Raw genomic sequence first — 16,199 nt, forward strand, 5'->3', positions numbered from 1 at the left:
ATACTAAGATGGTAAAAAGTCTCAGATAATGTGATAAAATCAATAGCCATAGGAGCTACAGGTATTTAACTAGAGAAGGCATTCTGAAGTGTGGTGATAGACTCTGAGGGGTTCTAGAAGCCTTTTAGGAGAAAAGAGGGAAAATAATTTCCATGAAATTAAAATTATTTTCATTATAAAAGCAAAATGTTATTTGTCTATAAAAATAGTCTTCCTTTCCAACTACAATGTCTGTATAAGGTCAGATTTTCTCCATATATTTCAACCAAAATAATATTATCACAGCAGAATGGCTGCAAAAGCAGATATAAGAAGCTGACTTCTTTTAAACCAGACATTAAAGAGAGGTGGAAAGATATGTAAAATAATCTACTCTTCTAACTTTTTTCAAAATATATTTACAAAAATTATGTTACCATGCAATGATTTTATTATTGTTCTTGTTGCTGTTATTGTTGCCAAGTGAATTAATAAAATATTTTAAAGTATATGTTTTAATTTCTAATATGATAAATATTAATGTTTATAATGTACATAAAAGATCTTTGGGGTCCTCAATAATTTTTAAAATTATTTTTAGAGGTTCTGAGACTAATACCTACAAGTTTTAGGACCATTGAGTTAAAGAAATTAATACAAATCCCAAAGAGATATTAAAGAAGGGAAAGGGACCTGTATGTGCCAAAATGTTTGTGGCAGCCCTTTTTGTTGTAGCTAGAAACTGGAAATTGAATGGATGCCTATCAATTGGAGAATGGTTGGGTAAATTGTGGTATATGAATGTTATGGAATATTATTGTTTTGTAAGAAATGACCAGCAGGATGAATACAGAGAAGCTTGGAGAGATTTACTTGAACTGATGCTAAGTGAAATGAGCAGAACCATAAGATCTTTATACACTTCAACAACAATACTATATGAGGATCAATTCCGATGGAAGAGGATATCTTTGACAATAAGAAGATCCAATTCAGTTCCAATTGATTAGTGATGAACAGAACCAGCTAGACCCAGAGAAAGAACACTGGGAAATTAATGTGGACTGCTTACAATTTTGTTTTTCTTCCCATGTTATTTTTACCTTTCTAAATCCAATTTTTCTTGTGCAACAAAAGAACTGTATAAATATATACACTTATATTGTATTTAAGATACACTTTAGCATGTTTAACATGTATGAGACTGCCTGCCATCTAGAGAAGGTGGTGAAAGGAAGGAAGGGAAAAGTTGAAACAGAAGTGATTGCAGGGAACAATGTTGAAAAATTACCCATGCATATGTTCTGTCAATAAAAAGCTATAATAAAAAATAAAAAATAAAAAGCTTTGATAAAAAAAGAAATTAATACAAATAGGAAGAGGACTAAACATATTTGAAGTTCTATCAAGCAAAAGAAGAAAAAAAAGAGATGCATTATTGCTATTCCATAAAGTAGAATGAGGTAGGGCCAATGAATGAAAGATTTGGGGATTATATCTGAGCTCAATAAAAGGAATGAATTTCTTTTGAAAAAAGCCCAACAATACAAAAAAAAAAAAAAACCTAATTCCAAAAATAGCAAGCCCCTCCACATCAAATATCCTAGAAAGTAATTCTGAATTGGTCAAGAGGTTACTTTATGAAACTTCTGAGGTGCCTATGAATTTATGAATTGAAACTTTTGTGGTTCTCTAAGTCTGTCAATCATTCACAAAATCTCAAAATATCGAAGTAGAAAAGAACCCTGGAGGTCTTTTAATCCTACCACAAACTGAAAAATGAATACCTTCTACAACGTTACCAAAAAAAAAAAAAAAAAAAGGAACCATTCTTCCTCTACTTAAACACATCCAGCAATGGAGAACTTACTGCTGCATGAGACAGTCAATATATATTTATACAGTTCTAATTTTAATTTAGCAAGAATTACTTTTGTTGAATAGCTACATTGTTTTCTTGATACACACGGTTGATAATGATTTTCCCTCGCAGGATGCATATGAACATGGGAGTATTCTTGAGAATGTTTACCTGTAATATTTTGTGCATCCAGATGTAGCTACTAATCAACACATATATCTATAGAGGCATGGTCATATATTAGCTAAATATATAGATATGTATTAGCTAGATGTGTGTATATTCATGGGTATACTTTTATCTATACAAAAAAATAATGTTTTTTGAATTCATAATAATGAAGCTTTTTTCTATACTCTTCTCTTTACCTATCTAGTTAGCAGACCACATTTATTTCCTTGAAAAAGAATTAGATGAAGACAAATCATTCATAAGCAAAGACATTGTGTCTCATAAAGCTACTCAAATGAGACAGTGCTTTAAACAAGGTAACTTTCTATAAATAGAACCTGGTCATAACAGAACATCAGTGACATCCAGTGGCTGGCTGACTCACTAAGTAAGTCAGTCTCAAAACACCAACACCTAAAGGACAAGCCCTTTCTAACAGTCAAGCAAGTGAAGAATAAATGTTTTAAGTGGCAACAAAAACCATTTCAGACATACATATGCCTTGATTTCATAATATCATTAAAAGAAAAAGATCAGAAAACTCTGGGCTATCCAAAGCATGCGTGAAAGGTGAATCTTCCTTTAGTAACACAGTTTTTCCTTATCAGACTATCTCCTTTCTAATCCTGAGGGAACAAGTCATATGCTAAAAGCCTTTTGAATACATAAGCAAAGGTTTTCTCTTAAGAGACATTATACAGAATCAATACATTTCTTTCAACAATTTTTCTATTGATTTAAATTCTTTTTATTTTACTTTGAATAAAAATAGGTTCAAGACGTTATGGAATATTATTGTTCTATAAGGAATGACCAGCAGGATGTATACAGAGAGGACTGGTGAGACTTACATGAACTGATGCTAAGTGAAATGAGCAGAACCAGGAGATCATTATATACCTCAACAACAATACTGTTTGAGGATGTATTCTGATGGAAGGGGATCTCTTCAATAAAGAGAGCTAATTCAGTTTCAATTGATCAAGGACGGACAGAAGCAGCTACACCCAAAGAAAGAACACTGGGAAATGAATATAAACTGCTTGCATTTTTGTTTTTCTTCCTGGGTTATTTATACCTTCTGAATCCAATTCTCCCTGTGCAACAAGAAAACTGTTCGGTTCTGCACATATATATTGTATCTAGGATATAACCTATTCAACATGTAAAAGACTGCTTGCCATCTGGGGAAGGGGGGTGGTGGGAGGGAGGGGAAAAATTGGAACAGAAGTGAGTGCAAGGGATAATGCTGTAAAAAAAAATTACCCTGGCATGGGTTCTATCAATAAAAAGTTATTTTTAAAAATAGGTTCAAGAAAGATTCTGATTTGCTATAAGCATTTTCAAGTTATTATCATTTAAAATGGAAATAACCACTTTCATTTGCCAATTTCATTTTACATATGAAGAAACTGAGATCCAAAGAAGTTAAATGACTTGCTCAGGGTTACCCAGGTAATCAACATAAGAAGTAGAATTTTACTTAGTTTCTTTGATTACAAGGCCCCTGTTCTTTCCACTGCACCACAATTGCTTAGATCTTTGTATCCTAAGCACAGTCCTCTCTCTCAAGCCAAAACTCTCAACTCAATATATTCTCAATATAATTCAACAAAAATTCATTACCCCCCTACCTTGAACAAGATACTATGCTTAGTACTAGGGATGCAAAAGCAGTTCCCTCCATTGAGGAGTTTATTATATTCTAGTTGGTGAAATGATACATCTACAAATAAGTACAAAGGAATTTGAGGAGGGAATGAGCACTAATGACTGGGGGAAAAGTAGATTAGCAAAGGTTTCAAGAAGGAGAGGGATCATAAAGTAGACCTTTCAGAAATTAAGGCATCTAAGTGACTGAAATCAGAAAGGAGAACATTCTGTAAATTATGGCTGATCAATTAGGGTTGAGGGAGACTTGAGGTACAGAGGCCAATTAGGAAATAACTATAATCATGCAGAAGAGATGAGTATGTGAATTAGGGTGATACCTATATAAATGGAGAGAGGAGAGAAGAATATGTGTAGGAAATGATAATATAGTGCTATGGCCTTGTAATAGAGTTAATAAGACCTGGTTTCAAATGTTGCCTAAGTCTCTTAGGAGCTACAGGATACTAGACATATTATGGGCCTCTATGGATCTCAGTTTCCTCATCTTTAAAAGGTGGCATTTGGACTCCTGTAATATAAATTCCCTTCCCAGTTTAAAGCTATAGACTATAACCAGAATTAGGAATATGTGGGATGCATGAAAGAGGTATTAAGGGTGACACTGAGTTTGTGAATCTCAGTAGATAACTAGAGAGTTGGCAGAATCCTCAACAGTCACAAGAAAGTTTAGAAGAGATGGGGGTTTGCAAGGGAAAATAATGAATAATATATTGGACATATTGAGTTCAAGATAGCTATGGAATATTCATTTCAAAATATCTAATAGACAATTTTGCTGTTAAAACTAGAACTCAGGAGAAAGATTAGAGAGGGATATAGAGATCTAGTATGCATCTGTAGAAAGATGATAACTGAATCCATGGAAGCTGATGAGATCACCAAGAAAGAGAGTAAGGGAAGAGAACAGAGCTCAGTATAATGCAATGAGAAACATATACATGTAGTGGTTATTAATAAGTAGACATCTGACAGGTAGGAAAGCCAAGAGAGCAATATCACAAAACAGGAAGGAGAGGAGAAAGAAATGGGATGAAAAGATGCTCTATAGAATCAAATACTGAAGAGAGGGCAAGAGAAGGAGGATTGAGCAGAGGCCACTAGATTTCACATTTATAAGATCATTGCTCATTTAAAAGAGAGCAGATTCAATCAAATGATGAGGGAGATTGGATGCCAGATAAAAATGGGTTCAGAAAAAGACATTTAACTGAGAAAAGCAGCAAATCTATGCAATTGTAGCATCTAGTGAAGATTTTTTGTTGTTGTTTTTAAAGAATTAGAGGGGGCATGCATGAGCTTGTTCATAGGAAGCCAGAAGAAATGAATAGAGAAAGATTGGGGATGGGTAGTGGAGGGGTTTATAATAGCAGCAAACTGGTGGAGAAGACAGGTAGAAATGAAATAAAAGATACAAGTAGAGGGATCTTCCTTAAGGTTCACTTTATTACTTTCCAGATGATCTTGAAGAAATCAGTTTTTTATAAGCCACAATTTTCTCAGTTATTAAATAGGGTTAACATTTCTCACAGGGATCATTGTAAGGATTATATGAGACAGTATGCGAAAACAACATGAGAATGTTATCTATGATAAACCAAGAGTGTTCTACATGGAGTCAACAAGAAACTAAACTATTTTTGCAAATATTGAGCTTAGTGACTGTCATAATGACCAATTATTTTGCTGGCATTATTTACAAGGAAGCAAAAAACTGAATGGACTTGTTGGAAGGATGCCTGAGCAAAGCTGTGAGAGTGAAGACTGCACCTGCCAACATTGTGGGCCTATCTTTCTTTGCAGACACTAAATTAACTTTGTCATATTATGGAAGTGAAAGCGACACATTATGTTTTCCAGAAACCTGGCAAACCAGAATCTTCTCTATGAACATCACTTGGTCCATCATTATTCTACAATATTTGAGAAGTTTCTATCACAGAGGCACATGTGGTCTTGCTATTTATATGCCTTTATTTTAATTGTCTATAAATGTCTCTCCTGTCTTGAAGTAGAACTACTTTATCATTCACTTCAAAATTCCTATCCTACTTCTAGAAGGGTTGTAAAGTATTTATTTGTTCTTAAAGTTAAAAGAAATTATGATTATTTTTTTCAAGATGGTTAGAAAAGAGAATTTCAAAATATTCCAAAAAATAAACAGAGTTTCTCCTAAAAGGGATAAACCTGACATAGGAGTGAAAAACACTCATGTAAATATCAGCTTCATTTTTATTGTTTATGAAAACCAATTGTAATTACATAATTAAGGTGTTATAAAAATCAGTAACTTTTAAAAAGTCAGACATTGATACCATCAGATATTTATATCAAATTTCCTTCCTGTTTTCCCCATTGTCTTTTCTTCACTTACCCCATGTGGCCATGAGGATAAAGATTTTTTTATTTTTCTGTTGTTTTGCTTTTTAATTTCATTTTGTCCACATTACATCCACCTACCCAGTAATGACAGTATTTCCTCTTCAATGCATTTTGTCTAACCTCATAAAATATATATATGCTCCTGAGAAGTTTAACATAAAATTAAATTCTGAAATTTTAATTATATTTTCCAAATCACATATTCAAATTTTATTAAAATTATTACAAGTTTGTTTTTTTTTATTTCAATTGAACTCAGGTGCAAGAAAAATGCACCGAACAGGATTGTTATATATAAATATATGAATGGTTCTCATGTAAAAAAAGGAACTGACTTTTATTTAATTATCCATAGAAAGAACTTGGAGTAAAAGGCAAAAGTTGCAGGAAAACAGATTTGAACTACATACAGAAAAAAACTCCTAACAATCACTGCTGTTCAAAGTGTAATGGGCTGCTTTGGAAAGCAATGAGTTCTGCCATCACTCGAAGTCATCACATGGAATTTAAATGACTATTTATTGAGATGCTTTAGAGAAGATCCCTGCTCAGTCTTGTGTTGGGATAAATGATTTATACAGGGTCCCTTATAACTGAGATTCTAAAACTGCGGAATATATATTCATATATATTCCAAGTCAAGTCAAGACACCATATAAGTGTTGTCTTCATTTTAATGTAAATCAGCTTTTATTGAGACAGAATTGCACAAAATCATTTACCTTTTTTTTCCAATTGTAAAAATCCAGATGCAAAACAAAAGTCAAGATGACTACAGGTAGCCCAGGAGGCAGTGGATTACCTTAGTGTCTTTAATATCTGACCAAACTCTAAGCATCCTACATACCTTCTTCAGTCACTTTAATGACCATTGGAACATACTATTCTCATCTGCCCATGCTTCCAATAAAAGTTTTCTCATTTTTGGGGTAGATATTCTGCTTATTCACTAAGGGTTTGAAACCTGTCAGTTATCCTTAGGTTACGGTTAAAGGTAATTGTCTGCCAAGATGGTGTTACTGGAGTGTGGCCGCTGACTATGCTACAGTTTTCTGGAGTCACAGGTGAGAGTTTAGATGGCATGTGGACTACAAATATATATATGAGAAGCTGCAAAATAAGCTTGGCAAGTCCATGCCAGACGTGCAAGTCCTCCTTGATTATCCTATACACCGTGTACATTTAAATAGATACACATATGTATGCATATGTGGATATATATACATGTATACATGTATATGCACATATTTGTGAGTGTACATTAATATGTGTATATATACAAACTGTGATCCTAATATGAGGGAATTGATCATCAATATCAATGAAGATACATATAAATACATGTGTGCATAATATATACATTGTGTAGTGATTTTATCAGTATCAGTGTGAACTTCTAGTATGGAACACCCCTCTATTGATGAAGATTGGCAACTCCTCTGTGACTTACGCTCATAGGATCATAGAATGAGAGTTGGAAGGCACTTTCCTTAGAATTCAAGTCGTCCAATTTGCAGAGAAGTAAAATGAGACCCAGAGAGTTTAAATGGTCTCTCCAAAGTGAGATAGGAAGTATCTATCTAACCCAGATCCTGATTTCTGATCAAACATCCTTTCCACTTGTGGTCTTGGGGAATTTCCTATGGAATTAAGAGACTATCTCACATGCCTAGAATCATACAATCTGCTCAGAAATAAAATTTGAACCCAAATCCTCCTAACTTTAAAGCAAACCTTTTAGTCATTTAGCTTTAGTTGTTCAATTTTCAATTACATTCAACTCTTTATGAATCTATCTAGGATTTTTTTGAAAAAGATACCACAGTGATTTGTCATTTCCTTCTCCAGCTCATTTTACAGATAAGAAAACTGAGGCAAACAGGTTAAGTGACTTTTCTAAGTTCACAGAGCTTGTAAATGTCTGAGGCTAGATTTGAAATTAAGTCTTCCTAATTCCATGCCTGGTACTCTATCCACTGTACCATCTACTTTCTCCCCAACCACAACAACAAATCCAGTCATTAAGTTAGAGTCTTCATAAAAAGTTGTGCTTAAACAAAAATCAGAATGGTCTTATAAAACAATACCAATATTCAAAGTAAGTTTCAAAGCTTAAATACTGCACTGGAAACTTTCCATAAATTCCAATTTCCCCAACTGTAATTGAATTATTCTTCAAGGTAAAGTGTTCCAGTGATAAGCACTAAACCATGTATGAATTTTAAATAACTACATATACAGTCCCCATATGAATTTAAAATAGAGTCCATTGAAAGGGATGGTGCAAAGAATGGAATATTTTAGAGAAAATGATGATGGAGAATGGAAATATTAGACTTGTAAAAGTCCAGAAACTAAGTAATTTGCAGATTCAAGTATAAAATGCTGTAGGATAATCAACTTGCCCATATGCTAAAATAGTTTTAATATATATTTAAATATGCCTTGTTTTTAAGAAATTCTCATATTAACTCACCTAAACAATTATGAAACAGGTAAGCTAATGGGTGATTAATTGCAAAATAAAAAGACTTTAGTTCACAAAAGAATTTCTTTGAATACTAAAATTCCATAGTATATTTAGGTGGCTGCTACAAATCATTAATTATTCTATTGAAATATTAGTGGGGGGCAACAAAATCTGAATTTAAAATATTAGAAGTATGTTCCTATATTTCCAGTAGAAAAATACAGTTCAATTTACATAATTTTAGCATATACGTATTTCTGGAAGACACTGGTTGCTTAAAGAAGGACACTCCTTCGTGGCTCTCTTCAACAATGAGAGGATTCAAATCAGTTCCAATTGATTTGTAATGAATAGAACCAGCTACACCCAGAGAAAGAACACTGGGAAGTGAGTGTGGACCACAACATAATATTTCCACTCTTTCTGTTATTGTTTGCTTGCATTTTTGTTTTTTCTTCTCAGGTTATTTTTACCTTCTTTCTAAATCTGATCTTTCTTGTGCAGCAAGACAACTGTATAAATATGTATACATATATTGTATTTAACATATACTTTAACATATTTAACATGTATTGGTCTAACTGCCATTTGAGGAGGGGGTGGGGGAAAGGAGGGGAAAAGTAGGAACACAAGGTTTTGCAAGAGTCAATGCTGAAAAATTTCCCATGCATATACTTTATATATAAAAAGCTATAATAAATAACTAAATAGATAGATAGATAAACAAAACAAAAAAAGGATATTCTGAAAAACAAAAAAAGAACACTCCTTAATGGACAATTGGTATCATCTAATACTCATCTTGTCACACAGACTTGAACAACAATACCTTTCCCCTACTGAAAAAATAGCTTCCAAAAAAAAGCAGCAAAAGAGGTTGAAGATAATCATGCTAAGAAAGATATATCATTTCCCACTTTTATATTCATACCTTTGAATGTGAAATATTTGCTTCCAGAATATTGTTGATGGTTTCTTCTGAAATAGTCAAAGAATGTAGCTCCTCTTTTAATTTGGTGACATTCTGCACACAATCCTTTATTCTCACATCTGAAACATTGCCAAAATGAAGCAATATTTATAATACTGAAATGTTTTAATGGTTGATAGTGGGTCTGAGGAGGGAGATTGGGCATAAAACAATTATAATCATAGTGGGTTGTGTTTATTTCACATGCACATTGAAGATTCCTAAATTTTAATGAACATTTCTTATTAAAACTCAGAACTTAACAGTTGCCATCCACACATTTTTAATGAGTATCCACTAAATGCAAGTCTAGAAGAAGGAACACAAAGCAAAAGACAAATAGTCTTTGCCCAAACAGATACAAGGTGATTTGGAAAGAGGAAAACATGTAGGGGCATCAAAAAAGCTTTCAAAAAGGTGAATAGGAAAATAAATTACCTGAGAGAAGTATGTCCTTTAAATATTAAAGGGAAGAACTAGTAATCTAATTTGGCTGAAACAACAATTTCAGAAACAATAAACACACTGAAGTGAATGAATACAAAGAGATATTTAGGCATATTTGTAGTCTAAATCTGATGCCTCAATTTTTTTTTGCCATATTATCTTCTGTTCTTTTCTTAGCTCATCTGTCCAATTTTCATTTAATTTCTGTTCTTTTGAAGCTAGGTGACACAGTACATAGAGCACTGGATCTGGAGTTAGGAAAATTTGAATTTAAAACCTGTCTCATATCCTTAGTTTATGACCCTGAACAAGTCACATAAACTCTGTTCACCTCAGTTTCTTCATCTTTAAAATGTGAGTAATAATAACACCTATCTTCCAGAGTTGTTGCATCAAATAAAATATTTATAAAGCACTTTGCAAGCCATAAAGCACTATGTAAATGTTAGTTTTGTTATTCCAATTATTGTTCTGTAAGAAATGACCAACAGGATGAATACAGAGAGGCTTGGAGAGACCCTACATGGACTGATGCTAAGTGAGATGAGCAGAACCAGGAGATCATTATACACTTCGACAACGATATTGTATGAGGATGTATTCTGATGGAAGTGGATTTCTATGACAAAGAGACCTAACTGAGTTTCAATGGATAAATGATGGACAGAAACAGCTACACACAAAGAAGGAAAACTGGGAAACGAATGTGAACTATTTGCATTTTTGATTTTCTTCCTGAGTTATTTTTACCTTCTGAATCCAATTCTCCCTGTGCAACAGGAGAACTGTTTGGTTCAGCGAATATGTATTATATCTAGGATATACTGCAACATATTTAACATATATAGGACTGCTTGCCATCTTGGGGGGGGTGAAGGGAGGGAGGGGAAAAAACGAAACACAAGCGAGTGCAAGGGATAATGTTGTAAAAAATTACCCTGGCATGGATTCTGTCAATACAAAGTTATTATTAAATAAAATAAAATTAAAAAAAAAGTTATGTTATTCCATTTTTAACACTGATTATTATCATGGGCAGCTAGGTGGTGCAGTGGATAGAGTATGAGCCCTGAAGTAAGGAGGACCTGGGTTCAAATCTGACTTCAGACACTTAACACTTCTTAGCTGTGTGACCCTAGGCAAGTCATTTAACCCCAATTGCCTCAGCAAAAAAAGAAAAAGAAAAAGAAAAAGAAAGAAAGGAAGAAAAAGGAACATTGATTATTATTATTCCATTATTTTGAAATTAAATGCCCATTTTACAGATGAGGTAAACAGCAAAAATTAAATGCCCTGTTGTAAGAGCAACAGAAAAAATAACATGACAGAAATATTTAGACATATTTGTAGTCTAAATTTGATGGCTCAAAATGTTTTTAAGATTCCTCTAAAGTAATTAATTTAATAGTAAATAAAATTCTATACACACAAAAAAATATTTCAGATGAGAATACCCCTTCCTATGCAGTTATAATTGTGTAAAATAGATCACATACTAATAACATTTTACTTGGCTCAGTGAAGAAAATTTCTTAATGTAAACCAGAATTATATTCTTCTAATAGGCTTTGATAAAAGGGAGGCACAATAGTACTCAAGCTTAAAACAACTTTACTGAGAGACAAGTATTATATTCAGAGACAGCAGACCAAAATTTCAACCTAGATCTGGGTTTAAATTTTTGTTCTATTTATTACCTCTGTAGCCTTAGTAAGTCCCTTAAGTTTTATCGACTTTTCATTTCTCATTACTAATAGGAAGAATTTGGACTAGATGACATCTCCAGTTCCTTACAGTTCAAAATCTATTATCCTATATTTGGTCGATAAGATTCCTGTTAATCTACTTTTATTTTATGAAACTTGCTACAGAAAAATTTGACTACCTCTACTCATGGCATAGTCACAACTCTTAATTTTCAAAAGACCAGCAGAATCTTAAGAGATCAAACCAAACTAAAAACTCCAAGTACAGGTCAAATGATAAATTGAGTGCTTAATGTGTAAGGACCAGGCTTGCTAAGTTTGAAAAGACTTGACATCTGGTGGGCTACAAGATGATGGATTTTTTTGGCCATAGCCAAATCTGGAAGACTACCTACTTAAAGCAGAAAGAAATGATAATTTACTCTAATGACAGAAGTGCCAACATGGATAAAATCACTAATCCCCTAAGTATTTCAAGAGGAAAAAATACTTATCACTGAAAGTTTAAGAAAACTCCTTCCAAACACCAAAAAAAAAAAAAAAAGCACTCAACACCTCTCTTTGTTATTCTTGTCAAAATAATAAAATATCCTCAAGAACTGACTTCTTCAGGCCAGAACCCAGAAGACCATGTAGAGTTCACCATGTTTAGCCAAAAATTCCTGGAATTATTTGGAGTAGGGGTTGTGTTAGATTTATGCTACTATTCTTTAAATGTCAGAAAACAAAAGGCAGGTAAAGCAAGAAACTGACTTGTGATTTCTAGGCTTGATGAGATTTGGTGTTTTGTGTTTTTTTTTTTAAGTAAAAGAATTTTATTATATGTTCTCAGAAATCTGTTTAGCACAATTACAAATAATGAAACACAATAGCAGTCACTGTATATAATCATCTGAGTCTGAAGAGAAGGGACATTCTTAAATGCATGAGGGAACAATAGTAGACTTCATTAAGCACATAGTAGGAACATAGTAAATGTTTGATGAAAGAAAGAAAAAGAAAGAGAACAGAGACAAACAGACAGAGGGAGAGGGAGAAGAAGAGGAGGGGAGAGGAGGGGAAAGGAGAGAGGAGAGCAGAGCAGGGGAGAAGAGGAGACAAAGAGAGGAGGAGGGAAGGAGGGAAGGAAAAAAGAAAAAGAAATGAAAGGAAAAGAAAAGGGAACTGGCCTCAAAATCCAAGAATTTGGGTTCCAATTATAGTTCAAGCATATCTTACCTACATGATGTCAGGTTATGTTACTTAACATTTCAGGTTCATCCTCCTCTCTTATAAACTGGGATTGTAGTACTTAAACAATTTTGCTTAGCAGGTTATTGTAAGCCTCAAAAGAGATAGTTATGAAAAGTACTTTGTAAACCTTAAAATGTTATAAAAATGTCAGCTACTATTTTTCTATTTCCACATCATTAAATTTTTATTAAAAACCGCTTGCTAGTAACTTCTTAAAGTATTTCTTTGAGTTTGGTAAATGCCACAATAAACATTAGATGGTCAGGGAAATAGTTGAGAGTCACGAAGATCTGGGCAAGAAGTCCAGAAAAAAAAATGTTATTCTCTCTGCCCCTAAGCTCTCTGCTGAATATTTAGGATGTGGCTCTCATATCTAGCGATTTACACATTAGCAGAATACTAAATGAACAATGCACTAGCATGAAGTAATGTCATCTGAAATAATCTGAAAAGTAATCAGTAAATAATTGTATAGTAAAATCCGTACATGGGAAATTTTAAGAGTTTTGCTATTGTTTTTTTGTTTTGTTTTGTTTTGGTTTGGTTTTTTGCCAGCCTAATGCTATTTGAAAGGCTATGGATAATGGAGGTGGGGTAGGGGGTAGGAGGAATGAGCAGGCCAAAGCTGTTACTAAATGAAGTATAATTAATTCACTCTTCATTAAATGCAACTGATGCTCCCCAATCCAGTACTCTGGAATCCATTCTTTAAAGATTTCTTCAGACTGGTCAAAAAGATCTAGAATCATGGACTGTGAACATTGGAAAAAATGTTATATCCCAATCCATGTTGCAGATGATAAACTCTGAGAGGTAAGGTGACTTGCTTCATATCACATAACTATTTTGTAAGTGACAGGGAGAGATTAGAACCCAGGGACCAAATCCATTACTTTATTTACTTCACCAAAACATCCCCTAACTGAACCTGGAAATACAGAAGCTTAGAATGCTTCCTTTACTCATAATATATATATATATATATAGACATCCATTTGATTGCTTTTCAAATGTGACATTTCTTCCATCTTTCATTATATTTTCTTCTTCAAATAAATTTATGAAAATTATGCCTCATTTATTTTATCTGTTGGAAGAAATCCAGGAACTTACCCCTAGTTACACTGAAGTTGCTAAGAAAAGCCATAATGGGGTTTCCAGATAAAGGCTTTTCGAGGCTTCTGGCCAACCTAAAATGACAAAAAATTAATGCTAAATTAGGCAAGATAAAATACTAGCAATTATTTTGGAGTGAACGTGACTTCCTGAGTCCTTAGGAGATGGACTGGATAACAAGATAATTAGGCACCAAGTCCCTCCTGACACCGTCTATCTGCTTATGTCCATGAATACACTATGGCAATACTTTTCTCCTCAGACTTCCTACTAAGATGAACCAAAGGCATAAAGATTCATGATGAACAGTTTTAGACTGAATGCTTTAATTTCCAATGTGAAAGGAGGACAGAAAAGAAATATTAAGAACTGTGACAACAGGGAGTCTAAGAGAATATTTTTCTCTCTAAGTCATCTGCTGAACATAAAGTGCATATTTTCTCATTTAGTAGTTTTCCACTCCCCAAATATTGAATAAACACTAAAGAAATATGTAAGGAACCTGGAGTAATTGGAAAATGAAAACAAATCTGGGATCCTTATTATGAAACATGTTTATTTTTTAAATATTATGAAACAGCATCATAGAGTATAGGAAAAGCTTTACAGTCATGGACTTAAGTTCCATCTCTGAATTCTATTGGTCTTATGACATCAGTCATAAATTCATTTTATGAACTTATGAATTTCCAGGAAGTCTGGAAAACTATAAGTTGCAGAATAAATATTAATTGGCATTTGTATAGAGTTTCCTCATCAGGAATTTCCTGCACTAATGAATTCATGGGTCTAGAACAAGAAAGAAAAATGATATTTCATCATTTTCAATTAAAAATTAAACTACCAAATTAAATAAAAATCTGGCTTTACATTTGCATGTGTAGCTTTACAGTTTCTAACATTGGATAGCATTCACAGTCTCTGGCTGTAGCATTTCCCAGACTTCTCTTCAAACTTTCCAAGTTACTAGAAAGCTTGCTGCTGGTGTGCAATAGTTCTTCACAATGTCCATGATTGGTTGAGGACCAAATGTTTTCAAAATCCTAGAAAACATAGTAGAATCAGAGGTAAGAAGAACATATGTTGACATATTTCATTCATTCCTGTTAAAAGACATGATTATATTAATATTATCTAAATGTTGAGTTTATATTATATACCATTAAACTTAAGCAGCAATTTGAAAATGCTAATGAAATGGATATGCCATGTGATCATTATTTTCTATGAAAAAAAAGGAAAACTTTACAAGCATAATTTATTAAATTCTGAAAAGACATATCTATGAGATAGGTTTTTAATTAACATTTTTATAATTTACCAGTATAAACAGAAAAAAATACTGTTAAATTTAATCCCCTAAAACTATCTTAAGTCCCAAGTATATCACAGCATGACAGTCTTAATTATTCATTAAAAAGACAAAACAGAGAGAGAAATTTAAGCATTGAAGCACTGAAAAAGCAGAGATCGGGAGTAACAAGTGTACAAACCTGGTAATGGTCATGAACTAATGTAACTCCTTGTACAATGGATAAGAGGAGATGTCTTAGTAATCCATCCTTGCAGCTCATAAAAGTACACAAAATGTCCTTAGTAAAAGAAGGATCTTCTACAGGAAGGAATATAGAAAAATAATTAATGAAAATTAAGTCCTATCACAAATGTATTTTCTTAAAGAAAGAAAACCAGGATCTGGGGCTAAAAAATATGACATATAAAAAGAAATGATTATTAAAAACATTAGGAAATTCCAAATCAATTAAATAAATTTTTATTAAGAATTCACAAAGGGCAATTCTAGAACCAAGATGGAATAGTGAAGCAGGAACTCAACTGAGTTTTCCCAAATTCCCCTCGAAAAATTTTGGAATGATGCCTCAAGCTCAATTTTAGAAGAGTGAAAGAAAATTTCCAGCCCAAGACAGCTTTGAAGATCAACAGGAAAAAAAAAAACCTGTCCCCCTGGAGTAAGAAGGGGGCATACTTACCATATCCTATGGGCCTCACCCTCAGTATAGGATAGCATTTCTATATACTATTAACAAAAGCAAAAAAAGAGATAGAAAGAGAAATTCCATTTAAGATAATAGCAGACATTAAAAAATACTTGGGAATCTACCTGACAAGATAAATCAGGAACCATACAAACACAATTACCAAACACTTTTCAAGCTTATATAATAAAAAATT

At 33.1% G+C, this 16,199-nt stretch overlaps 1 protein-coding gene across 1 annotated transcript in view; it reads right to left on the reverse strand.

The window, feature by feature from the left end:
• The window catches only part of ABCA13 (ATP binding cassette subfamily A member 13), a 551,934-nt gene that overhangs the window by 391,865 nt on the left and 143,870 nt on the right, over positions 1–16,199 (reverse strand). Inside the window, exons 20-23 of the mRNA XM_051984384.1 lie at positions 15,500–15,618; positions 14,877–15,049; positions 14,004–14,080; positions 9,466–9,584 (exon numbers count right to left, since the gene is read on the reverse strand). Of these exons, the coding sequence (XP_051840344.1) occupies positions 9,466–9,584; positions 14,004–14,080; positions 14,877–15,049; positions 15,500–15,618 (488 nt within the window). The remainder of the gene's footprint in view (positions 1–9,465; positions 9,585–14,003; positions 14,081–14,876; positions 15,050–15,499; positions 15,619–16,199) is intronic.

The sequence above is a fragment of the Antechinus flavipes genome, chromosome 1, assembly GCF_016432865.1.
Source record: "Antechinus flavipes isolate AdamAnt ecotype Samford, QLD, Australia chromosome 1, AdamAnt_v2, whole genome shotgun sequence".
Lineage (NCBI taxonomy): Eukaryota > Metazoa > Chordata > Mammalia > Dasyuromorphia > Dasyuridae > Antechinus > Antechinus flavipes.